The 26,109-nt window shown below is 37.1% G+C and overlaps 1 protein-coding gene across 3 annotated transcripts in view; it reads left to right on the top strand.

Annotated features, from left to right (window-relative positions):
• Positions 1–2,273: 2,273 nt before the first annotated feature.
• TOPBP1 (DNA topoisomerase II binding protein 1) overlaps positions 2,274–26,109 on the top strand; it is a 72,775-nt gene continuing 48,939 nt past the window's right edge. Inside the window, exons 1-11 of one of the 3 annotated variants that reach the window (XM_045538951.1) lie at positions 2,316–2,419; positions 2,844–2,927; positions 2,997–3,087; positions 4,991–5,125; positions 6,732–6,875; positions 7,894–8,075; positions 9,234–9,430; positions 12,043–12,222; positions 19,710–19,876; positions 22,057–22,220; positions 22,361–22,593. In XM_045538951.1, coding sequence (XP_045394907.1) covers positions 3,004–3,087; positions 4,991–5,125; positions 6,732–6,875; positions 7,894–8,075; positions 9,234–9,430; positions 12,043–12,222; positions 19,710–19,876; positions 22,057–22,220; positions 22,361–22,593 — 1,486 coding nt within the window. In that variant the 5' untranslated portion in view covers positions 2,316–2,419; positions 2,844–2,927; positions 2,997–3,003. Of the gene's footprint in view, positions 2,420–2,843; positions 3,088–4,990; positions 5,126–6,731; positions 6,876–7,893; positions 8,076–9,233; positions 9,431–12,042; positions 12,223–19,709; positions 19,877–22,056; positions 22,221–22,360; positions 22,594–26,109 lie in introns of all 3 variants that reach the window. The other 2 variants (XM_045538946.1, XM_045538950.1) reach the window with 2 other exon arrangements.

The following is a 26,109-nucleotide window of genomic DNA, read 5'->3' as shown; positions in this document are numbered from 1 at the left end:
CAGGGACAGATACAGACTGTCTCTGCTTATCTGGAGACTTGCCCCTAGTGCTGGTCTCCCACCCTAAAGACAAGGTCAACTCCCCTGCCTTCGAGTTCCAGCTGGCTCAAGCTAAAGGTGGATCTTATTTTCCTCCTCATCTTCATCAGCAGCATCTAGGAATCTCCTTCTCTCATGAGGGCTCTACTCTGCCCCAGAAATGCCAGGAATGGGCTCCTGCCCCGTGCGGACCTTCACACAGAGATGGGCAGGCAGCATATGCCAAGGAGCAGTGTGATGTGTAGGAAGGGCTCAAGTTTTTCATTATCCCGCCTCTTCTCAAGCCCAGGTGCAGCCACTTCCTGGCTGTGATGCCCTGGGCAAGTCACACAGTCCCTGAGCCTCACTTTCCCCATCTGCACAACCTGGGACAATGATGCCTACATACTATAGAGTTGCTGAGAAGAGTAAATGGGAATAGTGCAAGCAGGAGTCCTTTGTTAACTGTTAAGTATCCCACAAACATTATTACAGCTTCAGGACAGATTTGCATGTTAACAATTCATTGTCGCTTCTTTTTTTTCCCCACCTCCAGTAATTTTTGTTTGTTTTTAAACTTTCCTTACCCTCTCCCCAGCAATAAGCCTTTACCTTTGAGCCCCAGTGTTACTGATTATGACTCACCTTTGTTAAAGAAAAGATTATTTAGTGATACTTATTAAAGCACAGTAAGACTGACTTTTTTCAGGACCATCAGGATAGGTATAGCGACCACAGCAATGAGATTTTGTATTGGAGGAGAGAAACTGGACTCAACTCTGAATACAGCACGGGCAAATGGGAATTTATAGTCATGGAGCAAAAGGGAGGAAGGTGGGGGTTACTGGATGGAAAATTACTAAGAGGTAACAGCAGGAGTAAGGAGATTCTGTCTAAATCAACCTAACAGGATTCTGCTGAAGATAGGTCAAGGGTGATCAGACATCACATGGGGGTGGTGGAGAATGAGGAACTTGATTAGATATAGAGGGCAGAGGTTTCTAATTGGATTTTCCAAGGAAGCGAACAGATAAACTCAGAAGTTTCAGAAATCTGACTAAAGTTTGGCCAAGCAAAGAATCTTTGTCACTTTCTATGGGTATTTGCAAACACTTAGACTCAAGCTGCTCATTACCATCTTTAGGCTCTAAAAAGAAGAATAAAAGCCATCAAGGTACATGGCATTAAACTCATACATACTTAATTCAAAATCATTTTCTCAATCAGGCTGCTCACGCCTGTAATCCCAACACTTTGGGAGGCAGAGGTGGGAGGATTGCTTGAGGCCAGGGGTTCGAGGTTACAGTGAGCTATGATCGTGCCACTGCACTCCAGCCTGGGTGACAGAGTGAGAATCTGTCTCAAAAAAAGAGAAAAAAAAAAGTCTCAATTTCTGTAGTCAAGAATACAATGGAGAGAAGCATTTAACTAATCAGATTATCACCGGTTATCAATGAGCTAAGGTTCTGCAGGCCTATTTTATGCCCTCTCTCTCTGCTCTTTGCTGCTTAAACATTAGGTTCCATCCCAGAATCTCCCCAATACTTAGGCAGATCCACAGAAAGAAAATGGAGCCGACCATTGAAGAGGAGGGGGAGAGACCACTGACAAAGATCCCTTGGCATTAGCTATGTAATTCAAGTCATCCCGAAGTCTCTCTTCCCTCCAGATTTTTTGGCTGTGATAGGTGGTGATTATATTCTTGCTATGCTGGAGGGAAAGCAACTCAGTCCGTAGAGTCAGCAAGACCTGGATGCAGTCTTAATTTTACCACTTACTAGCTGTGTGACCTTGAACACACCATTTAATTCTCTAAGCCTCAGTTTTTACATTTGTAAAATGGAACTACCACTATTTGCCTCGTGGAGTTGTTTTGGATACTATATGGTTTCTCGTGCACTGACTGATGTTAAGGCGGGTGTAAAGTAAGTATCTATTGAGGAAATCCGCTCTTGCTCTGGCTTCATTTTTCAATGTATAGGACTTCCACTAAGGAGTACTCCGGCCTGTGGCCATGTCCCCTGAACCGCGGGCGCAGGGCCAACTCCCAGCAGAGGCTAGACCCGGCCTTCACAGCCCTAAACCCCAGGGAATCCGAGAGCGACTTCCCCAGACCCCCTCCCGCTGCCGACCGCCCACCACCGCTTTTGACATCTCCGCCCTCCGGCTACAGCTGACGAGTACGTCACTTCCGCCGGAAGCGGCCGGCGCGGGCGCGCGGTTGGCGCGAAAGTCAGTTCCCGGCCTATGCAATTTCCGGATTCTCCAGCGTTTGCTTCGGGCTGGGGCCCCGGCGAGTGGGGGCGGGGCTGTGCGCCCGGCCAGCGCGCGACCCCAGCCGCCGTCCTGCGGGCCGCGCGCCCCTCCGCTCGCTGCCGGAAGACCACCGGGCTCCATCGGGGTGAGTGAGGCCCCAGTGTGGCCTTCCGGGCCCCAGTTTACTGCCCTGGTAACCGGCCCGCGGAGCGGCAGGTGGGCCTTTGACGCCGGAGAGGACGTGGCTTCGGTGATTCGAGAGCCAGGCCTTTTCCTGGAGTTGGGGAGCAGGAGTGTCCGCCCTTTTGCGGGGCACGACCCTGCTAACCTGCTTTCGTGTTTATGTTTAAAATCCGTTTATTGAGGGATGAACGAACTTCGCAGGCCGCGGGTACCGGCAGGGCCGATGCTCTCTGTGTGTTCTTAAGCCAGGTGCAATTGAGCGTCCATGTCTTAGAGCCCCCATAGCCAGGGCCCTCAACGTTCTCAATTCAGGGACATTAGTTTCATTCTCTGATTTGCAAGGATTGGTGTTGTCATCTTTTTCCTTGACTTTACCCACATTCCAGGGTTTCTTAGAAACGTCGTGGATGAATTCCTGGGCAAGGCCAGAATGCCTATCCTTAGGCATTCCTGTCTGCACAGAGAAATAGGTGGGTTAAACATATAATTCCATACATAATGTGTTTTCGTTCTTGTTAATGGTTCTTTTATTTTGACAGTTCAGAAATGTCCAGCAATGTCGAAGAACCGTTTTTTGTGAAGTTTTTAAAGTCTTCAGACAATTCTGAATGTTTTTTTAAAGCTCTTGAGGTAAGAATAATTGAAAAAGTCTTGTTTAATGCTGTGAATTCATTTTGTTTTTAAGTGTTTTTGATGTTAGGCTTTATGTCTTAGACATAGATATTTTATTTTCATAGTAGTTTTAATGTAGTCTAATATAAATATATCATTGTTACATATTTTTGAATTGATGTAAGTATATCATTATTATGTATTTGGGGGGGCTTGAAATCTATTATGACATTTCTGTTTAATGTGGCTAATCTGCAGTTCTTGGAAATTAAGTTGCTTTCTTTTGTTTCCTAACCATAGTGTTGAAAAAATTTGAGTCAGTCATGGGCTGGTTGCACTTCAGTATTTTTTGGTTAACTGTTAAAAAGTATGTTTAATTGTATACAAGATAATATGGATGATAATAGGGGTGGTGTAGAGCCTTGCAGCTCAGATCCCATCAGCATGGCCTGGGAGTTTGTCAGAAATGCAGAATCTTGGGCTCCAACCCAGACTTAATCAATTAGAATCTGCATTTTTAACAAGATCCCGAGCACACATTAAAGTTTGAGAAGTAGTCGTAGTAGGTTTTTCCTTAAAGTTCATTTATTCAGCAAATATTTATTGAATGCCTACGATCTGATAGGCACTGTTCTATTACTTGAGATGCATCAGTGATCCAACAAAGATTTCTGCTGTCTCAGAGCTTACATTCTAGTAGGAGGAAATAGACATTAATCAGACATGATTAATGAACAAACTATATAGTATGTTACAAGGTGCTAAGTGTTACGGGAAGACAAAAAAGCAAATCAGGTTAAGGGATTCCAGAGGATGTTTGTTGCAGAGGAAAGAGAAGTGAAGGTTACAGTTTTAAAGAGTGTGATCAAGGTAGGGTTTATAGAGAAGATATTTGAATAAACGTGAAGGAGGTGAGATAGCCATGCAGATATCTAGGGAAGAAGGTTTCAGACAGAACAGGCATGTACGGGCCCTGGAAGGGTGCCTGTAGTGTCTATGTAAGATTAGTGTGTAGTGAGCAAGGGGTGAAGGAAGAGTATTAAGGAATGCTTCAGAGAGTAAGGGTAAAGAGATCATGTAAGACTTTGACTTTTTCTCTCAGTGAAATGGAGAGCCACTGGAGGGTTTTAATCAGAAGAGTATCATGATCTGACTTATCATTTTAAAAGAGTTACTCTAACTATTTAACACAAGGACTTCAAAATTGGTTCAGAAAAATATTTGAGTGCTTACGTGGGTGTCAGGATATCATGGCATACAGGATATATCATGAAACTTCCAGGGGAGAGATATAAAAGCTATACATATATATATAATGTTATTTTTTTATTCATAAAATAGACTAAATGGGTAGGGAAGGGTATTTTAAAAAGCATAATCAGGAAAGGCATCTCTGAAGAGGTGACATTTAAGCAGACCTGAATGAGGGACCAAGTCAGGTAAAGAGCTGGGAGAAGAGTATTCTGTGTTGCGCAGTCAAGAGCAAAGTCTCTAAACGAGCTTATGCTTAGCTTGTTCCAGGCTTATCAAGAAAGCAGGAGTGGCTAGAGTAGAGGAAGCAAGGGAGATGAGAGGTAAGAGGTAAAAGTGGGGGATAGGCAGGGGCCAGATGGTGTGGTCTTGTAGGCCATAGTAAGTAATGTGGATTTTATTCTGAGTGTGGTGGGAAGCCATCAGGGCATTTTAAGCAGAGAGTGACATGATCTGACTTGTGTTTTCAAAAAGATTGATAGCTGCTCTGTGGAGAACAGTGGGAGGGAGAAAGAGACCACTTGGGAGGCTTCTGCAGAGGTCTAGGTGAGAGATCATGGTGGCTTTCAACAGAGAGAAGGCTGGACTTGGGGTGGAATTTGAAGATAGAGTTGATTGGACCTAAATACAAAGGACTAATTACAGGTACATTCTTTATTTTTTCTTTCAGTCAATAAAAGAATTCCAATCAGAAGAATATCTTCAGGTTATTACAGAAGAAGAGGCATTGAAGATAAATGAGAATGATAGATCACTTTATATCTGTGACCCTTTTAGTGGCGTTGCCTTTGATCGCCTCAAAAAGGTTTGCTAACTTCTAGTGTGTTCGTTTGGTAGTCTGTTTTTTGTTTTGTCTTTGCTTCAGTGGACATAAAATCTTTACTGATCATGAAATATTAGACAAATTATGAATACATTGGAATTCTTTTGGTTTAGGGAGACCAGAATAATATTTTTTAAAGGCTAATTATGTTACAGTAGGCTTTCATTATATGTCATTTTTTATATTTCAGGGGATATAGCTTCACTTGGTATAAGTAAACCTATGGTAATGAAGCATTTTAGTGATGGACTTTACTTAAGCTCAGTTTGACTGTAATTTATTTCAGGGAGAAATAACAAAGAGTAGGAAAAGACCTCAACATAGTGTTTGGTAGCTTTCTATCTTTCCTATGTGCTCTTGCACACAGAATTTTAATATCTATATCTTGTATAGGGTCTGAAAAATTATATCCTAGAAGGAAGCATTTTTGGGATCAATATTGCTAATAGATCAATGAGCCATCTTATTTCTTTTTGTTGATTCTAGAGTCTACTGACTCATTACTTTTTTGGTGTCTGGACAAGAGAGAAGCATTGAAATAAAAGTAAACTGGCTGTAATTCCATCCAGATTACACAGAGGTGATTCTTGTTTCAAGAAGAAAACATAGAAGAGTAGGTAGATGCAGTATTTGTATAATTTATGGAAGGTCTGTGTCGACCTTGCCAAGAGCATTGTTCTTTGCCTCCTTTTGGAAATACCACTGCTTGTCAGAATCAGTAACATTGAAACCAATTTTCTGTGGCATATGCCTGCTACTCGGGAGGCTGAGGTGGGAGGACTACTTGAGCTCAGGAGCGCAAGACCAGCCTGAGCAACACAGCGAGAATAAAAAATAAAAACAAAACCAAAAAAACTCATTTTCTAATGGCTGACCAAAAAGCGATAATCTTTTACCTGTAGATATTTAAATCAGTTCTGTAGTGGTGACTTTGGCAACTGGAGGGTTTTTAGATTGGCTTGAGTGTGGCTGTGTTGAGCAGGACCACCACCTTTCTTAAGTCAGTATCAGTGAAAATTAAAAGTTATTCTTTGAGTTTAACCTGTAGTATTTTAGGAAAAATTCTTTGTGGGTTTTCTTAGAAAGACATTGAGGTGCAAAGTATTTAAAACCCAAATGTTGAAACTGCCTAGGATTATACATTTTCTTGTGACATAATAGGTAGTTTACAGGGGGCCACTTATAGGCTCTTATGCTTTTAAGTTGCTTCTGCATTGCCTGGGTGCTTCATTTGAAAAGGATATATGGATATTTCCTGTTTGTTATAGCATAAGATTGTTGCATTAAGATGGTGTTTGTTTCAGAGGTCAAAATTTTAATGGCAGTTTTGACTGAGAGGGACCCTTGTAGTTTATTTATTTTGCCAGCTTGCATTGTTTGATTTACTTTTTTGTGTACATGTTTAATGTATAGTGTGTAGTGTGTCTGAGAAATTATGTAATGGTCTTTATCTTTTTCTTATGACAATTTGCTGATTTTTCTGCAGTGGTCATCAAATTCTGTAAGGAATTGGTAAATACTATAAAATGTAATTTTGTAAGACTGATCTTTCTTAACTTACCAACCTTTTCTTTTTTTTTTTTTATAGCTTGGCTGCAGAATTGTTGGTCCTCAAGTAGTCATATTTTGTATGAAGCACCAACGATGTGTCCCAAGAGCTGAACATCCAGTTTATAATATGGTTATGTCTGATGTAACCATATCTTGTACAAGTGTGGAAAAAGAAAAAAGGGTAGATGTTGAGAGGAATATCATGATTGATCAATTTATGTATCTGTCAATGTGTTTATCTCTCTCCCCGCACTTAATTATTCACTGAGTAGGAGATACCTTGAAAGACCTTGTATTTAGTGTTCCTGACTTTTAGCAAAGTTCAATACACAACCACACTGTGTGTGTGTGTGTTTTTTTTTTCCCCAATAAATTGAGTATAGTGGAATCCATTTTGTTGAACAGTGGCTAATTGAAGTTTTCTGTTTTAATTTGAAACTATTTTCCTGGCTGGGTATGGTGACTCATGCCTGTAATCCTAGCACTCTGGGAGGCCAAGGCGGGAGGAACACTTGAGGTCAGGAGTTCAAGACCAGCCAGAGCAAGAGTGAGACCCTGTCTCTACTAAAAATAGAAAAAATTAGCTGGGTTGGTGGCACATGCCTGTAGTCCCAGCTACTCAGGAAGCCGAGGCACGAGGATTGCTTCAGCACAGGAGTTTGAGGTTGCTGTGAGTTAGACTGAGGCCATGGCACTTTAGCCTGGACAACAGAACCGAGATTCTGTCTCCAAAAATAAAAAAATTAAAAAAAAGAACTGTTTTCTCTAACCAGTCAGTGAGCTTGTTTTTGAGTCGCTTATATACTTTTTTTTTTTTTTTTACCGTAGATGGATAATCTTTAAAGAAAAGATTCTAAGAGAGAGTTACATAAGAGAAAATTTTACATATTATTTAGGTATAATTTATATTTAAAAATGTATAGCATATAAAAATATAATCTTTGTTATAGAAGCAACATAGTTGAATAAATTCATGAAGTTGAAAGGGATAAATATAGGAAATTAATTATTTTTCAAATTATAATTTATATTCATCTTACTCCCAAAAAATAATTTGGTTTATTATTTAACTTTATAATGGTACAAAACATTTGTGTATTCAAGCTGTCAACAGCAAAATATATTTATGAGATATTGTATAAAAATGGGAGAGACATTGTTTGATTCAATACTTAACGTGTTTTCTTTTGGGGTTGCAGGATGAAGTTCATAAATATGTACAAATGATGGGTGGTCGAGTATACAGAGACCTTAACGTATCAGTAACTCACCTCATTGCAGGAGAAGTTGGTAGCAAAAAGTATTTAGTGGCTGCAAACCTAAAGAAACCTATTTTGCTTCCCTCTTGGATAAAAACACTTTGGGAAAAGTCACAAGAGAAGTAAGATATTTATTTATTTTCTAGATTTGAAAAAAATGATGCATTCAGTCATTTTGGCCTTCTCTGGGTTTTCATAGGGGAAGCTTTATGGTATCCTCTTTGGATTTGTTATTCAAGGACAGAAATGGGGTCATTACTCTTCTCTATTGAAAACAGAAGAGCAGAATCTACAAGCTCTCATTATCAAGATATAAGTTGACAGCATGAGCTATTGGTGTTAGCATTAGCTACAGGGTAAGGAATGCTTTGAAAATAAATGCAGGAAATGTTTCTAAAATAATTGAGAAAATCAGTTTGGCAGCTCTGGCTCTTACGTTCCATTATCCTCCAACACTATATATATTAAGATAAGGAATGAATTAGCCATTTTGGCAGTCATATTCTCTCCCCAAAAGGGGTATCTATAAGTATATTCATATATAAACATGTAAGCCGTCAACTGAGATGTGATCAGTAAAGAAATGTAAATTGAGCCCATTTTATGCATCTGGCCTGAGCTAGGCCTTAGACGTAGGTAGCAAGCAAAACAGGGATAGCATCCCTTCATTTATGGAGGTTAGAATCTATTTTAAGGGGCACTCTTAAGTTTTCCCTGAAATTAGATTAACAACCGAGTACCACAAAATGGACATTTTTCTGGGCTTGTTTTCAACACTATATTAAATATGTCTCCATGTTGGCAACCCTAATTCCCAACCTGACTACATTGTCAGCACATCTGCCTGGTATAGCAACAGAATGATAGTGATATTTTTGTTGGTATTCTGCCAAAAATCATTCCTTTTACTTATCTAGTATAATGGATTAAAAAGTCCAACCAAAGATCCTTTGGGTTTTGAAGTAGAGATTCAGACTTATAATTTTGGAAAATAAACCGCTTTGACCAGCAAGGGCCTAGAGTTAATGAAATATATATTTTTCTCTTAATTTTATTTGAGAGATTCTATCTGAAACATTACTTTTTATTAGAGATGTGGTATTGAGCTAGATGAGCAATTAAGAATTATGAGTGTGTTTGTTTTCCTTTTCTTAAAAATGATTATAAATCTTAAACAGTGATGACAACAGTAGTGATATTTGTGTTGTCATTATCTGGTAAATTTAAAACTATCTGGGAAATTTAATATGTTTTTTTTTTTAACCGTTTGTTTCCCCCAGAAAAATAACTAGATATACCGATATAAACATGGAAGACTTCAAGTGCCCTATTTTTCTTGGTTGCATAATCTGTGTGACTGGCTTGTGTGGCGCAGAGAGGAAGGCAGTTCAGCAACTGACAGTTAAGCATGGAGGTCAATACATGGGACAACTGAAAATGAATGAGTGCACACACCTCATTGTGCAAGAACCAAAAGGTAAAACTATGCTTTGTGAATGGACAAATGCAAAATGATCTGTAGTATTTAACATTTTGAAATCTTTTAAAAAAATTTTAAATTTTTAATTATTATGGATACATAATAGTTATATATCTTTATGGGGTACATGTGATGTTTTGATACAGGCATACAATGTGAATTAATCAAATCAGGGTGATTGGGGTATCCATCATTTCAGATATTTAACATTTCTTTGTGTTAGGAACATTCCAGTTTCACTGTTTTAGTTATTTTAAAGTATACCCTAACTTATTGTTGATTCTAGTCACTTTGTTGTGCTATCAAATATTGTCATTCTAACTATGTAACTATATTTTTGTACCCGTTAAGCATCCCCACTTTATCCTTACCTCCCCACTACCCTTCCCATCCTCTGGTAACCATCATTCTACAATCTCCATGAGATCAATTGTTTTTAATATTTAGCTCCCAGGTATGAGTGAGAACATACGAGATTTGTCTTTCTGTGCTTGGCTTATTTCACTTAACATGATGTTTTCCAGTTATATCCATGTTGTTTCATATGGCAGGATTTTAACTTTTTTTTTTTTTTTTTTTTTTTTTTTTGAGACAGAGTGTTGCTTTGTTGCCCTGGCTAGAGTGAGTGCCGTGGCATCAGCCTAGCTCACAGCAATCTCAAACTCCTGGGCTTAAGCGATCCTACTGCCTCAGCCTCCTCAGCCTCCCGAGTAGCTGGGACTACAGGCATGCGCCACCATGCCCGGCTAATTTTTTCTATATATATTTTAGTTGGCCAGATAATTTCTATTTTTGTTTAGTAGAGACGGGGTCTCACTTTTGCTAAGGCTGGTCTCGAACTCCTGACCTCGAGCAATCCACCTGCCTCAGCCTCCCAGAGTGCTAGAATTACAGGCGTGAGCCACCGCGCCCGGCCGTTAACATTTTAAAATCTTTATAGAACATCTTTTGCTTCTAACATGCCTTTAATCTCATATGATATTGTTTTCTCTAAGACCTTGAAAAAGATAGTCTAGATAATATTCTATAGAAAAATTATTTGAACATCCTAGTGTTTATCCAAGTCATTGAATAAATATAAAAAAAACAAAAACTTCTAGTGATATTTTATCTAAGCTTACTGTTAGATCTTTTGATTTAAAAAAATTCCTCACACAGTTACCAAATACTTAAAAGAAGTTTGGCTTTGGGAGGCCAAGGTGAGAGGATTGCTTGAGGCCTGGAGTTTGAGACCAGCCTGAGCAAGAGCAAGATCACGTCTCTACAAAAAACAGAAAAATTATACAGGTATGGTGGTGCTCACGTGTAGTCCCAGCTACCTGGGAGGTGGAGGCAGAAGAATCGCCTGAGCCCCAGAGTTTGAGGTTGCTGTGAGCTATGCTGACCTTGCTGCACTCTAGCCCTACAGCCTGGGCGACAGATCAAGACCCTGTCTCAAAAACAAAAAAAAAAAAGAAAGAAGCTTGAGGTGAATAACAAGAAAACCAATAGATATAGCTAAATGACATCTCTAATGACTAACTTAAAAGGCTTGTGTTATTTTTTAATTGAATGAACTGCAAGTTTTAACTTGAAGATACACCTTGCAGAACATGTGGCGGTACAAAAGGAAAAAGACATTACCAATGAGAACACTTTGAAATTACTGTTAATTTCAGTGTTCTATAAACTTTATTCAAGAGAATTTTTTTATCAGTACTCCTAAAGTATATACAAATTGATTAGTTTTGTTAATGTTTTTATTATTAATATCTCTCTTTAAGTCTGTACTGTGTTTTACTAAGCTCCCTAGATGAATAAAATTTGAGAAAAAAAATAAGGTTAATGGTAATTGTCTTTAAGTCAGAACTTTGGGTATAGCCAATTATGAGAGAATGATTGTGAGTAGAGTTGTATTGCTATTGCTTTTCAGAAGCTGAAGACAGTTTAATGTTGACTCTCAAGAATGTCAAACAAAACCTTTCATATTACATATTGATCTCAATTTCTCTGTGATACTGTTTCAAAATGTATTATGTTAAAGGTTTTTAAAGTTATAAGAAGATATATGTTTTTAATGTAATTTATCTATTTGTCTATCTTGGACTTGAATTAGAATCCTGTTGACATTGGAATAATCTATTTAAAGTTGGGATTTATTATTAATATATTGGATACACTTACAATTTGCACAGTTGTCTTATACATTCTTGTTAAAACCATATGATCATTCTGTGAGTTATCACCATTTTACAAATTAAGAAACTGGTTTAAAGAAATTAAGTGATGGAGCCTATATGCAAACCAAGTCCAGTATTATTTCATTTACCCCACAGTTGCTCCTATCTTCGTGCAATTTGTACAAAAGATAAACCACCTCACACAGCATGTGTATTTACACAACAAATAGAAAATATAATTAGGTAATCTAGGATATTACTTTTTAATATACTATGTAATATACTGTTTAAAAGTAACTTTTACTTTTGTTTCTGGTAACTTTAGTTTTCTTATAGGTAGGTTTTTTAAATAACCTATTAAAATTTGAATATTTCTGCAAAGAGATTTTAATGGTTTACATTTCTCTATCTTTCTTGCTCTCTCTGTTTCTTTCTTAATGAACACAATAGGTCAGAAATATGAATGTGCCAAGAGATGGAATGTACACTGTGTGACCACACAATGGTTTTTTGACAGTGTTGACAAAGGTTTTTGTCAGGATGAATCCATATACAAGACCGAACCAAGACCAGCAGCCAAGACTATGCCTGATACTTCAACTCCTACTGGCCAGATCAACACGATTGATAGTAAGTCTCATTAAGATTAAAATAAACAATTATTTTTCTATGTAAGAATTTTTTTTTCCCAAAATATTAAGGGGGTAAAAAGTTTTTGTTACTTGGATGTACTCTATAATGCTAATGTCAGGGCTTTCATTGTGCCTGCCATCAGGACAGTGTTGATAGGTAAGTTTTTATCCCCTGCCCCCTTTCCACCCTCCCTCTTCTTAGTTTCCAGTGTTCTTTATGTCTTTTTGAGCCCATGTGCACCCATCCATCAGCTCCCACTTTGTTTTTCCCTTCTTGAGATACTTCACTTCGAATAATGATCTCCGGTCTCATCCAAGTTGCTGCAAATGACATTATTTCATTCCTTTTTATGGATGAGTAGTACTCCATGGTGTGTGTGTATGTATTTAGAATACATTTGTTCTATCCACTCATCTATTGATGGGCACTTAGGTTGATTTCCTATGTTTGCAATTGTTGAATTGTGCTTCAGTAAACATTCGAGTGCAGGTGTCTTTTTGATAAAATGATTTCTTTTCCTTTGGGTAGATCCCCAGTAGTGGGATTGCTGGATCAAATGGTAGGTCTACTTTTAGCTCTTTGAGGAATCTCCATACTGTTTTCCATACAGGTTATACTAATTTGTAGTCCCACCAACAGTGTATAAGTGTACCTTTTTTTCTGCATCCAACCTGGCATGTGTTGGTTTTTGACTTTTTAATAATGGTCATTCTGACAGGGGTAAGATGGTATCTCATTGTGGTTTTAATTTTCATTTCCCTGATGATTAGTGATGTTGAACATTTTTTCATGTCTGTTAGCCATTTGTCTTCTTTTGAAAAAATTCTGTTCATGTCTTTTGCCTGCTTTTTGATGGGATTGTTTGTTTTTTCTTGATGTGTTGTTTGAGTTCTTTGTAGATTCTGGAAATTAGTTCTTTGTTGGATGTATAGTTTACAAATATTTTCTCCCATTTTGTAGATTGCCTGTTTGCTAATTATTTCCTTTGCTGTGCAGAAGCATTTTAATTTAATTAAGTTCCATTTATTTCTTTTGTTGCTGCTGTATTTGCCTTTGGGGTCTTAGTCATAAATTCTTTGCCTAGGCCTATGTCTAGAAGAGTTTTTCTTACATTTTCTTCTAGAATTTTTATGGTTTTATGCCTTACATTTAAGTCTTTTATCCATCTTGAGTTAATTTTTGTGTATGACGAGAGATATGGGTCCTGTTTCATTCTTCTGCATGTGGCCATCCAATTTTCCCAGCACCATTTATTGGATAGGGATTCCTTTCCCAAATATATGTTGTTGTCTGCTATGTCACAGATCAGCTGGTTGTAGCTATATGGTTTTATTTCTGGATTCTCTATTCTGTTTCATTGGTCTATGTCTGTGCTTTTATATTAATACCAGTACCATGCTGTTTTGGTTACTATAGCCCGTAGTATAATTTGTAGTCAGGTAATGTGATGCCTCCAGACTTGTTCTTTTTGCTTAAGATTGCTTTGGCCATTCGGATTCTTTTTTGGTTTCAAATGAAGCTTAGGATTATTTTTTTCTAGATCTGTGAAGTAAGACATTATTGGTATCTTGATGGGAATTGCATTGAATCTGTAAATCACTGGGCAGAATGGACATTTTAAGGATGTTGATTCTTCCAATTCATGAGCATGGGATATGTCTCAATTTATGTTATCTATGATTTCTTTCATCAGTGTTTTGTAGTTATCCTTGTAGAGATCTTTCACTTCCCTGGTTAAATATATTCCGAAGTATTTCATTTTATTTGTAGCTATTGCAAATGTTATTGAGTCCTTGATTTGACTCTCAGCTTGACTGTTATTAGTGTATGTAGAAATGCTACTGATGTGTGTACATTGATTTTGTAACCTGAGACTTTGCTGAATTTGCTTATCAACTCTAGGAGTCTTTTGGTGGAGTCTTTAGGGTTTTCTAGATACAGGATCATATTTTTGGCAAACAGGGATAGTGCAGCCTCCTCTTTCCCTATTTGGATGCCCTTTATTTCTGATCTTGCCTGATTGCTTTGGCTAGACTTTATCATGTTGAATAAAAGTGGTGACAGTGGGCACCTTTGTCTCATTTCAGTTTTTAGGGGAAATGATTTCAACTTTTCCCCATTCAGTATGATGTTGGCTGTGGGTTTATCTATATGGCTTCTATAATTTTGAGATATGTTTATTCCACTCCTAGTTGGTTGAAGGTTTTCATCATGAAAGGATGCTGGGTTTTAATGAATGCATTTTCTCCATCTAGTGAAATGATCATATGGTCTTTGCTTTTGTTTATGTGGTGAATCACATTTATTGATTTGCATATATCAAACCATCCTTGCATCCCTGGGATGAAACCTGCTTGATCATAGTGAATTATCTTTTTGATATGCAGCTGAATTCAGTTTACTGGTATCTTTTTGAGGATTTTTTGTCAGTGTTCATAAGGGATATTGGTCTATAGTTTTCTTTTTTTGTTGTGTCTTTTCCTGGCTTTGGTATCAAGGTGATACTGGCTTCATAGAATGAGCTAGAGAGGATCCTCTGCATCTGAGTATTATGGAATAATTTCTGTATGATAGGTGCCAGTTTTTTTGCAGGTCTGGTATATTTGGCTGTGAATCCATCTGGTCTGGGGCTTTTATTTGTTGGGAGATTTTTTATTACTGCCTCAACCTCGCTCCTACTTATTGGTCTGTCCAGGATTTCTGTTTCATCCTGATTTAGGCTTGGGAGGTTGTGTGTTTCTAGGAATTTATCCATTTCCTCTAGTTTGTGTGAATTTATCTATTTTCTAGTTTCTGTGCATAGAGCTTTTTATAGTATTCATGGATGAAATTTGTATTTTTGTGGTATCAGTTGTAATGTGTCCTTTTTCATTTCTGATTGAGGTTATTTGAATCCTTTCTTTTCTATTTCTGGTTAATGTAGCTAGAGATCTACTGATTTTGTTTATCTTTTCAAAGAACCATCTTTTTGTTTCATTGATCCTTTGTATTTCTTTGATTTCCGTTTCATTTAGTTCTGCTCTGAGCTTTGTTATTTCTTTTCTTCTTCTGGCTTTGGGTTTGGCTTTTTCTTTTTTTAGTTCCTTGAGATATGACATCAGGTTGCTACATTGTGATCTTTCTGTCTTTTTGATGTAAGCATTTTAGGCTATGAATTTTCTCCTTTGTGCTACCTTTTCCTGTAGCCCATAGATTTTTTGAAAACTTGTGTCCCCCTTGTCATTCAATTTGAAGAATCTTTTGATACTTCTTAATTTCATCTTTAATTTAATCTTTCTTCATTAATTTCCATCTTAATTTTATCATTGACCCAAGGATCATTCAGTAGCAGGTTGTTTAATTTCTCTGACTTTGTGTGGATTTGAGAGTTTGTCTTGGAATTGATTTCTAGTTTTATTCCACTGTGATCTGAGAAGATACATGGTACGATTTCAGTTTTTCTGAATTTGCTGAGATTGCTTTGTGGCCTAGGATAGGATCAGTCTTGGCAAATGTCCCCCATGCTGATGAGAAGAATGTATATTCTATAATTTTTGGGTAGAGTGTTTATAGAACACTCTATAAGTGTCTGTTAGGTCCAGTTGTTCCAGAGTTCCATTTAAGAACAGTATTTCTTTGTTTATTTTCTGCTTCAATGATCAGTTTTGTCAGTGGGGTGTTGAAGTCCCCAGCAATTATGGTGCTACGGATTATTTCTTTGCCTTGCTTTAGTGGAATTTGCTTTATGAATCTGGGAGCTCCTTTGTTAGGTCCTGTGTTAGGATTGTTACATCTTCTTGTTGAATTGCCCCCTTTATCATATAATGACTGTCTTTGTCTCTTGTTATCATTATTGATTTAAAGTCAGTTTTATCTGATAAGAGAATGGCTACACCAACTTTCTCTTGGTTCCCATTTGCTTGGAATATTTTTTTCCATCCTTTTACCTTGATTCTGTGTGTGTGTGTGTGTGTGTGTGTGTGTGTCCTTGCAAGTTAGATGGTTTTCTTGGAGACAACATATACTTCTACAGTGATTTTTCATCCCTTCAGCTGTTATTTAATTGGAGCATTATGCCCATTCATGTTGTGTTAGTATTGATATGTGGGTACTTACAAGAGCAGTGAGCTTTTAATTTTCAGGTGTTTTTACACTGGCGGTTATCTATTGCACTGTGTCATGTATAGTGTGTACAACTGAGCATTTCCTGGAGGGCAGATGTAGTAGTGACAAATACCCTTAGTGTTTCCTTGTCTGGAAAAGCCGTTATTTCTCCATTATTTATGAAACTTGGTTTTGCAGGATACAGAATTCTTGCCTGGCAGTTGTTCTGTTTAAGAAGACTAAAAATGGGGCCCCAGTCCCTTCTGGCTTGTAAGGTCTCTGCTGAGAAGTCTGTTGTTAGCCTGATGGTCTTTCCTTTGTAGGTTAGTTATTGCTTTTGTCTTGCAGCTTGTAGGATTTTCTCCTTCATTTTGACTTTGGCTACTTTGATGACTGTGTGTCTTGGAGATGTCCTATTTGCTATGAATCTTCCTGTTGTTCAATGAGTATCTTGTATTTGGATGTCTGTATCGCTGGTGATACTGGGAAAGTTTTCCTCAATAATTCTCTTGAACAGATTTTCTATGTTTTTTGCTTTTTCTTCTTTTTCCTCAGGGATACCTACCTATATTCGTATTAATATATTGGTTTGCTTTACATAGTCCTATATTTTTCTGAGTAATTGTTCATTCTTTTATCTGTATCTTTGACTGACTGGGTTAGCTCAAAAGCCTTGTCTTCAAGCTGTGAAAATTCTTTCTTCTGCTTGGTCTAGTCTATTGTTGAAGCTTTCTGCTGTATTTTGAAGTTCCCTAACTGACTCTTTCATTTCTTCAAGTTCTGTTGTAGCCTTATGTAGTTCTTATGTTGTCTATCTCTTTTCTTTTTTTTTTGAGACAGAGTCTCACTCTCTTGCCTGGGCCAGAGTGCCGTGGCATCAGCCTAACTCACAGCCACCTCAAACTCCTGGGCTCAAGCAATCCTACTGCCTCAGCCTCCCGAGTAGCTGGGACTACAGGCATGCGCCACCATGCCTGGCTAAATTTTTCTATTTTTAGTTGTTTTGCTAATTTCTTTCTATTTTTATTAGAGACGGGGTCTCACTCTTGCTCAGGCTGGTCTCGAACTGCTGAGCTCAAGCAGTCCTCCCACCTCGGCCTCCCAGACTGCTGGGATTACAGGTATGAGCCACTGTGCCTGGCCTGTTGTCTTTCTCTTAAGCGACTTTTTCATTTTTTTCATTCATATCCTGAAATATTTTTTTAGCTTCTTTGTATTGGCTTTCAACTTTCTCAATTTCATTCATCCTCTTTGCCATCTATATTTTGAATTCCATTGTTGACATTTTGACAATTTTCTTTTGCTTGGGATCTGTTGCTGTAGGTCTGTCTATCATGATCCTTTGGTTGTGTTGAATTAGCTTGTTTTTTCATATTGCCAGAGTTCTTCTGCTGGATTCTTCTCAGTTTAGGGCAGATAGGTTTGCAGCGCTCCTGTTGTTTGCCGGGAACTCTCCTACTTAGGTGGCGCTTTTGTCTCTTTTCTTGGAAGACTGATCCAGTAGGAGAGGGGTGGATGCACTGCGATCTTATAACGTAGCTGGTATACATTGTCTTGTTCCCCTGTGGTTGTCACAGTCAACACCGGTGCTGGATGATCTCCCTGTGGAGTGGTTGGTTCCTAGGCTGGTGTTGGAAGCGGGGGCAGGGGGCTGGATGAGTCCCTATCCATGGAGGCAGGTGTTGTGGAAGATTGCTCTGCCTGGACCACCACCCCCCATAGCGGCCGTGGTGGCTGCTTGGCAAGGCTATTTGGGCAATAGCCACAAGTGTCAGAGCTGTGGGCGTTCAGTCCACCAGGTCTAGACGTAATGGTGGTATGTGGCAGGGGGAGTGGTTAATGGCTGGGGTCCATGGTGGAGAGCTAGACTGCAGGCATGGCATTGGCAGTGCTGCTGGGTGTGGCCCACTAGCTGGTACGTGGAGCTGGGAGACATGGTCCGCCACTGGCCTGCAGGTCTGTCTTCAGGGTCGTGGGCCTCCACGTGGCATGCGAGTTCACAAGGGCATGGGCCTCAGTGCGGTAGTGCATGGGGTCAGTGGGTGGGGCCACGTGGGCTGGGCTGCTGGATGGCTGGGGCTCTCTCATCACCCAGGTCCGACTAGGGCTGCTACTGTGGGACGTCTCCAGTGGGGTGGCGCCCACTCCATTCAAACTCCCTGATGGAGGAGGGGCCTTGGCTCCCATTTACAGGCTTGCGAGATCACCTGCTCTCCCTGCCCAGCCAGGGGCTATGTGGGGGCAGTTGCAGTGAAGCCAATCCCGGTGTAGACTGAGAGCCCTGGGCCTGAGAGCTCAGCGTGGCGTCAGGGTGGCAACCCAGGAACAGAGGCCAGCAAGTCCCTGCTGAGCCTGCTCTCCAACGGATCTCTACTATATAGCCTCCAAGTAGTTCCCTGATCAGCAGGGAGGCCTGGGGTGGCGGGGGGACCCCCCTACAGCTCGAGTCATAGTGTCCACGTGGAGAGCTTCGGGCCCTGGGGTTCTCTCCTTTATCCCTTTACCACACGAAGGGGTCTCCCCCAGGTAACTTCCAATCTTGGTGAGTGGATCTCCCCATCCTGTCTCCTTTACTCTGAGCGTCTCCTCTCTCCTCTCTGATGATTCACTGTGCTCTCTCCAAGAGGGTCTATCCATAGATGGGCATCTACTTGCAACTTTGATCCTCTCCTTGACAAGCTGCGTGTGTGGGCTGCTTCTAGTCTGCCATCTTGGCCTCTCCACCGGTGTAAGAATTGATGTGTTAAAAGGATCACTGAGATAGGGAGTTTCTTTTTTTACTTTTTCCTTTTTTTTTTTTACTATGCTTCCAGGCATAATTGTGTAAGATAGCCAAATGATAAAAAGTCCAGAACTGCTGCTGATATTCGTTTTAGAATGAATGATTGCTTTGATATAATGAAAGAGATGACTAAAGAAATTAAGAACATTAATGGATAGAGACTTAAGATAAAAGAATTAATTTTTTAAACTTTACTGATATACAAATATTATTAATACTTTTTTATTTAGTATTTCACTGCAGTTGCTGTAGATTATCTGTATTAGTATAAAAATTAGTTTTTATTTTATAGATGCCATGTTGATGTAATGTTGTTAAAATTTTTTTTTCAAATGTGAGTATCTTTGACCTTAAAGCCAGCAACTTCAGATTCTTATGGGCAACAAGCCACTATTAAGAAAATGTATGAAATGTATTTTCATTTAAATAACATATGAGCCTTAATTTCATTTTCATTTTTCATATTTTGCCGTCAAGATTGCAATAATCACTTCAGAATCTTACTTTGGAAGTTGTTCGTAACATTTTATTTGTAAGAAAAGTTACAAATAAATTAGTAGAAAATATGTAATCATAATTATTTTATCTCCATACATTTATACATTTTTTTTTAATGTAGGTCGTACTCTTTCAGATGTCAGCCATATTTCCAACATAAATGCGAGTTGCATAAATGAATCAGTATGTACTTCCATTAGTAGCAAATTGGAGTCTACACTTGAAAATCTAGAAAATCTGGATGTCAGTTCATTTCAAGCACCTGAAGATTTATTAGATGGTTGTCGGGTATGTCTTTATTATGTAATAAATGCAGTAAGTGATAATATACGTTAGCACTCCCCAACCTGACTTTGAAGACCCTTCAGAATTGGGCCCTTCCTTATCTATGTAAACCCTCCACTTTAGCTAAACAGATGCGCTCACTAGACCATGTCTGTCCTTTGGCTGTGAACATCCCTTTGCCTGGGATGTACCTTCATCTTTTATCCTTCAAACTTCATCTTCTCTGAACCTTCCCAACAACATTAATTCCATCTACTATATTTTGAGAGTCTTAGTTTCTGAACCACTTACTGGATTTTTATTTATAAGTGTCATTTGTTAAGTGTTTATAATGTATTTGACACTTTTTTTTTTTTTTTTGAGACAGAGTCTTACTGTATTGCCCAGGCTAGAGTGCCATGGCATCGGCCTAGCTCACAGCAACCTCAAATTTCTGGGCTTAAGCAATCCTTCTGCCTCAGCCTCCCGAGTAGCTGTAACTACAGGCATGTGCCACCATGTCTGGCTAATTTTTTTCTATATCTATTTTTAGTTGTCCAGCTAATTTCTTTCTATTTTTTTAGTAGAGACGGAGTCTCGGTCTTGCTCAGAGCTGGTCTCGAACTCCTGAGCTCAAATAATCCGCCTGCCTTGGCCTCCCAAAGTGCTAGGATTACAGGCGTGAGCCACCACGCCCAGCCTGTGCTAATTATTTTTATATGTTATATATAATCTCATTAAATTCCCACAAATAATTCTAAAATGGATATTATCTTGAGGCTAAGACTTAGAGGATTAAAATTCTTTTTCAGCATCACACAGACATTGAGTGGCTAGGCATTCACTGCAAAGTCTGTATTCCTAACCACTAATGCCATGGCTTTGTTTGGTATCTCTCGGGTTACTTAATTTTTTAGTATATTAATAACTATCGTGTATGTTTTTTGATGGAAACATCATATGCTGTACTTTTTCAGATCTCATAGATGTGAATACGTCATATACTCCTATTTGTAGAATGCCTAAGCTATGCAGTAATTCTCAGAGCTTAGCAAAAATTTAATTGTATTTTATTGTTAACAAGGGAAATTGGGCAAATTACCTTAACATTCTGTACGTCTCCCATCCAAGTACTAAGCAGGCCCGACCCTGCTTAGCTTTGGAGATCAGATGAGATTGAGTGCATTTGGGGTGGTATGACTGTAGATGACATTCTATACTTCTAAAACTTAACCAACTTATTGGTAGAACAGAAAGTGTTTTGCATAATCTTTATCCTAGACTATACCAATTCTACATATGACTTAATTATTTTTTACTTACAGGACGTATATGATTCCTCTTTTTTGTTAAAATATATTCTAGTAATGGAGGTGATTTAGCTTGGGCTATAAATGCAGTTTGGAATAGATTTGTCATTCTTAAATTTTTTTAAAGACAACTTATCTAAAATAGAGGTGGAAAAGATTTTTGACTAAAAGTCAAAAGATATTGACTAAATTGATTTAAATATATACATTCTGATAGTTAAAAATAAATTGAAATAAATTATTGCACACGTTATCCTCAAAGCATCATGCTTAGTTCTTTGACTTATATTTTTGAAAAAGATACCTCAATTTATAGGTAAGAAAAATGGCTTAAAGAGCTGAAGCAACTTGCCTATAGTCATGTGGTTAATCATTGGCAGCTGAAAAACCATGATTTAAACCCAGGTTTTTAAAATTCAGACAGTTAACTATAGTTTATTTCTATAATTACTTTAAGATATACAAGTAGTAAAGCCATCAAAATTTAAGAAGTTACCTGCATTTTATTTTTATTTTATTATTATTTTTTCCCCATCAATAGAGAGACCCAGAGTTACCTCCATTTTAGAAATTGCTATGCACTAATATTCAGAAGATGTTGGATTCTGGCTTCTATTTCATTTATAGCCTCAAAGTACTTATCAGATATCCATTGTGGAAGATAATGCTATGTATGGGATTGTAAAGAAGTGATTTATAAAAATAGAAGTTTCAGAATTGTTGAAAATTCAGAAGTTTCAGAATACATTTTTTCGTATGTCTTAAAATGTACACAAGTTGTCCTATTTACACACAATGGACTTAGATATATGTTTTTAATAAATTTGTTTCTATTGAGAGAAATAAAGTATCTTAAATACATTAATCTAAAGTAATTATTTTCTCCCTTTGCAGATATATCTTTGTGGTTTTAGTGGCAGAAAGCTTGACAAACTGAGAAGGCTTATTAACAGTGGAGGTGGAGTTCGTTTTAATCAGCTTAATGAAGACGTAACTCATGTTATTGTGGGAGATTATGATGATGAACTGAAGCAGTTTTGGAGTAAATCAGCCCACAGGTTTTGTCAGTTTTTAGTTCAAAGCGATTTCTACTACTGATTTTTCTTAAAATTCCATATCCATGCAAGTATGGGAACCACATGGCAAGTGGGATGATGGTCTTTATGGCTTAACTAATACATATGTGTTGTTTTTGTAGGCCTCATGTAGTGGGAGCAAAGTGGTTACTGGAGTGTTTCACTAAAGGTTATATGCTTCCTGAAGAACCATATATCCATGCCAATTACCAGCCAGTGGAAATTCCAGTTTCAGATCAACCTGAAAGTAAAGCAGCGGTTTTAAAAAAGAAGAACAACAGCTTCTCTAATGAAAAGCATGAACAAGCTGATGAAGAACTGCTCTCTCAATATGTCAATAATAACTCCACAGTAGGTAAGAAATAATTGGTCAGTATTTGCAATTAGTAAGAAATATTTTAGTAGCCTAATATATATGTATGATTTCTGCCAAGTTTTCTAGATTTTAAGTTAAAATAACCTTTTTCTTTCCTTAAAATTTTGCTCTTAACCTTTTTCTGAGCAGGCAAGGCCCATAGGGCCCTGAACCCTTTGACCCCCTCTCCTCTCTTCAGCTCACCAGCTCCATTTTGATCTGTTACTTACACAGGCATTGCTTGGTTTGTGTCTGAGTCTGTAATGGCATGAGCTTTTTATTTAAACCTTTGACAGATACCTCTTACTGGATTATTGTGGTCTTTAATGCATACAGCACTGCACTGGGGACTATCACCTCAGTATGTAGTGTGACCAGTATAGTAAAGTAAATTGCCAGTGAAGAGTTATAAATACTGTTTCTTATTTTAAAAAATATATTATGAAATATTTAATATATCCAAAAAGATATAAAGAATACTATGATGTGTAACAATGCACTACTATCTAGCTATAAAAAATAGAACATTACCACTGTGCCAAAAGCCTCCTTTGAATCCCTCTCCATTTTCTTTATAGTTTATATCATATGTATATATCTGTAAACAATATATACATTATTTCATTTTGTATATATTTTATGTTACATAAATACCCTCTGCTCCCAACATGAAAGATACTCTTTTAATCCAAGTAACTAGTTATGAATATAGCACATGGCTATGTGAATATGCCACAGTTTATCCTTTTTCTCATGAATGGACATTTTTCTTAGGTCCCTGTTTTGCCTTTACAAACAGTACTGCTGAGATTATTCTTATGGATGTCTCCTTATATGCATGAGCAAGAAGTGTATAAACCCAAGAATGGTATTGTTGATTCATGGGATACGTACATCTTCAACTTTCTTACATAATGCAGATTGCTTTCTGAAGCGTTTGGCCTAGTTTACCAATTTACACTCAAAAAACAGTGAATAAGGGTTCCTATTGTTTCACATTCTTCCAACATACGGCATTGTAAGACTTGAAATATTGCCATTCTGATGTGTGTAAAGTAGGATCTCATTGTGGTTTTAATTTCATATCAAGATTGCTGTTAATAAATAAAATGGAGCATCTTTTTGAGCATTTTTTGCCCATAGTATTTTAAGGTGTCTTTTAAGTATTTGAATTTTTCAGTCTATTCATTTGTGGTTTGTACTTTTCTAATTTATATGAGAAGTTTCCCTGCTCTAAGGTCAAAAAGTTACTCTAGATATTATTTTAGAAGTTTTAAACTTTTGCTTTTTCACATTTGTATCTTCAGTCCATATTGATTTTGGTATATTTGACATGAAGTGTTCTAATTTTATTTTTATCCATACAGATAATCAGTTGTTTTCAACACTTTTTATTGAATAGTACATCATTTCTCCACTAATTTGAACTACTACCACTTTCATATATTAAGTATCTATTATGTGGAGATCTGTGTCTAGACTTTCTGTTCTGTTCCATGGAGATACTATACTGAGAAACTGTCTTATAATTACTTTGTAATATGTGATTGTTGTCTGGGATGAAAAGACCCTCCAATTTTCTTTACCAAAGTGTCTTAACTATTCTTGGCTGTTTGCTTTCATAGAATTTTTTTTTTTTAATTAGTTTGCCTGTTTCCACAAAATCAGTCTGGGAATTTGGTTGAAATTGTATTAAATTTATAATTTGGAGGAAAATTGACATCTTTACAATAAAAAAACTTCCTATCCATGAATATAGAATATTACCATATAATTTTATCTTTTCTGATATCTTTCAATAAAGTATAATAGCTGTATTCATAAGATGTTAGAATGCCATATTAGATTTACTCCTAGTTTTTTATTGTCTATCTATATTATGTTTATTTGTTCTTTTTGACATTTTAACTCATATCTTTTAAAATTACATTTTTTAACTGCTGGTATAGAAGAATAAATTGATATTTTGAATATTGAAAGAGTTCTATAATTTTAGCTCTTATGTTTAGGCCTTTGAATTTTATTAAGTACTTTTCCTGTGCTTGTTGGAATGATCACATGGTTTTTCTCATTTAATGTGTTAAAATTTTATTAATCGATTTCATATTGTGAAATCAACTTTAAATTCTGCTAGATATATTAATCTTTTGTACCTTAATGTATTTAGTTTACTAATAATTTATTTAAAATTTTACCTATTCTGTGTGAGGTTGGCCTATAATTTTCCTTTTCATGTTGTCTTTGTTGGGTTTTTTTATAAAATGGATTGGTGAGTTTTTTCCTCTTTTTTAATTTCGGGGAGAGTTTGTCTAAGCTTGGAGTTCTCTGATGCTTCAATGTCTAGTGAAAATTACCTGTCCAATTAATTGGTGATAGTGTTTCTTTGTGGGGAGATTTTGTAATACTGATTTACTTAATGAATATGTGACTCCTTAATTGTTCTGTTTCTTCTTTTGTCACCTTTGCTTAGCTATGTTTTCTAGGAAATTTAAAGACCAATTTTTATTAGTCTTTTTAACAAAGGAACTTTTGATTTTTTTGTTTTTATTTCATTTTTTTCTTCCTTATTTCTCCTCTAACTTCTTAAGTTGGATGATTCATTTATTATTTTGTAGTCTTTCTTTTTACGTATGTATATATTGCTATAAATTTCCCTAAAACTACTAATTTAACTAGTTGCATTTCACCAGATCTTAAATACAGCATTTTTGTAATTGTTCAATTCTAAATATTTTCTAATTTTATCATATCTTCTTTGACCTATGACATGTTTAGAAGGTGGCTTTCGTAAATGTTCTGTGCCTCAGAAACATGTTTTCTCTGATTGTTTGGAAGGTTTTATATATGTACATGGTATCAAATTTTGTCTGCTGTGTTAAACTCCACTGCTGTAATGGTAGCTTTGTCAGTTTCTTCATTTAGTTCTGTCAAATTTGTTTTTATATATATATTTTGAGTTTTTATTTACATGTTGATCCTCATTTCCCTAATGAATTTTTTTACTTAACATCTACTTTGTCTGATATTAATATAGCTGTTCCTGCTTCATTTGGGTCTGTATTTATGTTCTTAAATACACTTACATGCAGTATATCTTTTTTTATCCTTTATATTATACTTTCAACCCTTTTTTCTTTTTTTTTTTTTCCTTTTTTCTTTTTCTAGTCAAGTGTAGTAGTGAGGAGGGGAAAGAGTAGAACAAGGAATTCAGTCTGTAACTGACTGAACAATCAAGTGAGATAACTCATTACCTTCAGACCAGCCCTTTCAACCCTTTTGTCTTATGTTTTAGCATGTAGTTAGGTTTTGTTTTATTTATGCAGTCTGACTGACTTTTTCTTTTAACTGCAAATTTGTTCAATTTACACTCATGGTTATTTCTGATATATTTGGATTATTTTCTACTATCTCATTTTATGCTGTTTGTCCCATTTTTCTGTTTCCTTGTTTTTCAGCATTTTTGCCTTTTGAATGGATTGAGGCTGCTCCCTCCCATCCTGAATCTCACTTCCAACT

This window comes from Lemur catta, chromosome 1 (assembly GCF_020740605.2).
Source record: "Lemur catta isolate mLemCat1 chromosome 1, mLemCat1.pri, whole genome shotgun sequence".
NCBI classification, from domain to species: Eukaryota; Metazoa; Chordata; class Mammalia; order Primates; family Lemuridae; genus Lemur; species Lemur catta.
This window is presented reverse-complemented; position numbering and strand designations above follow the sequence as displayed.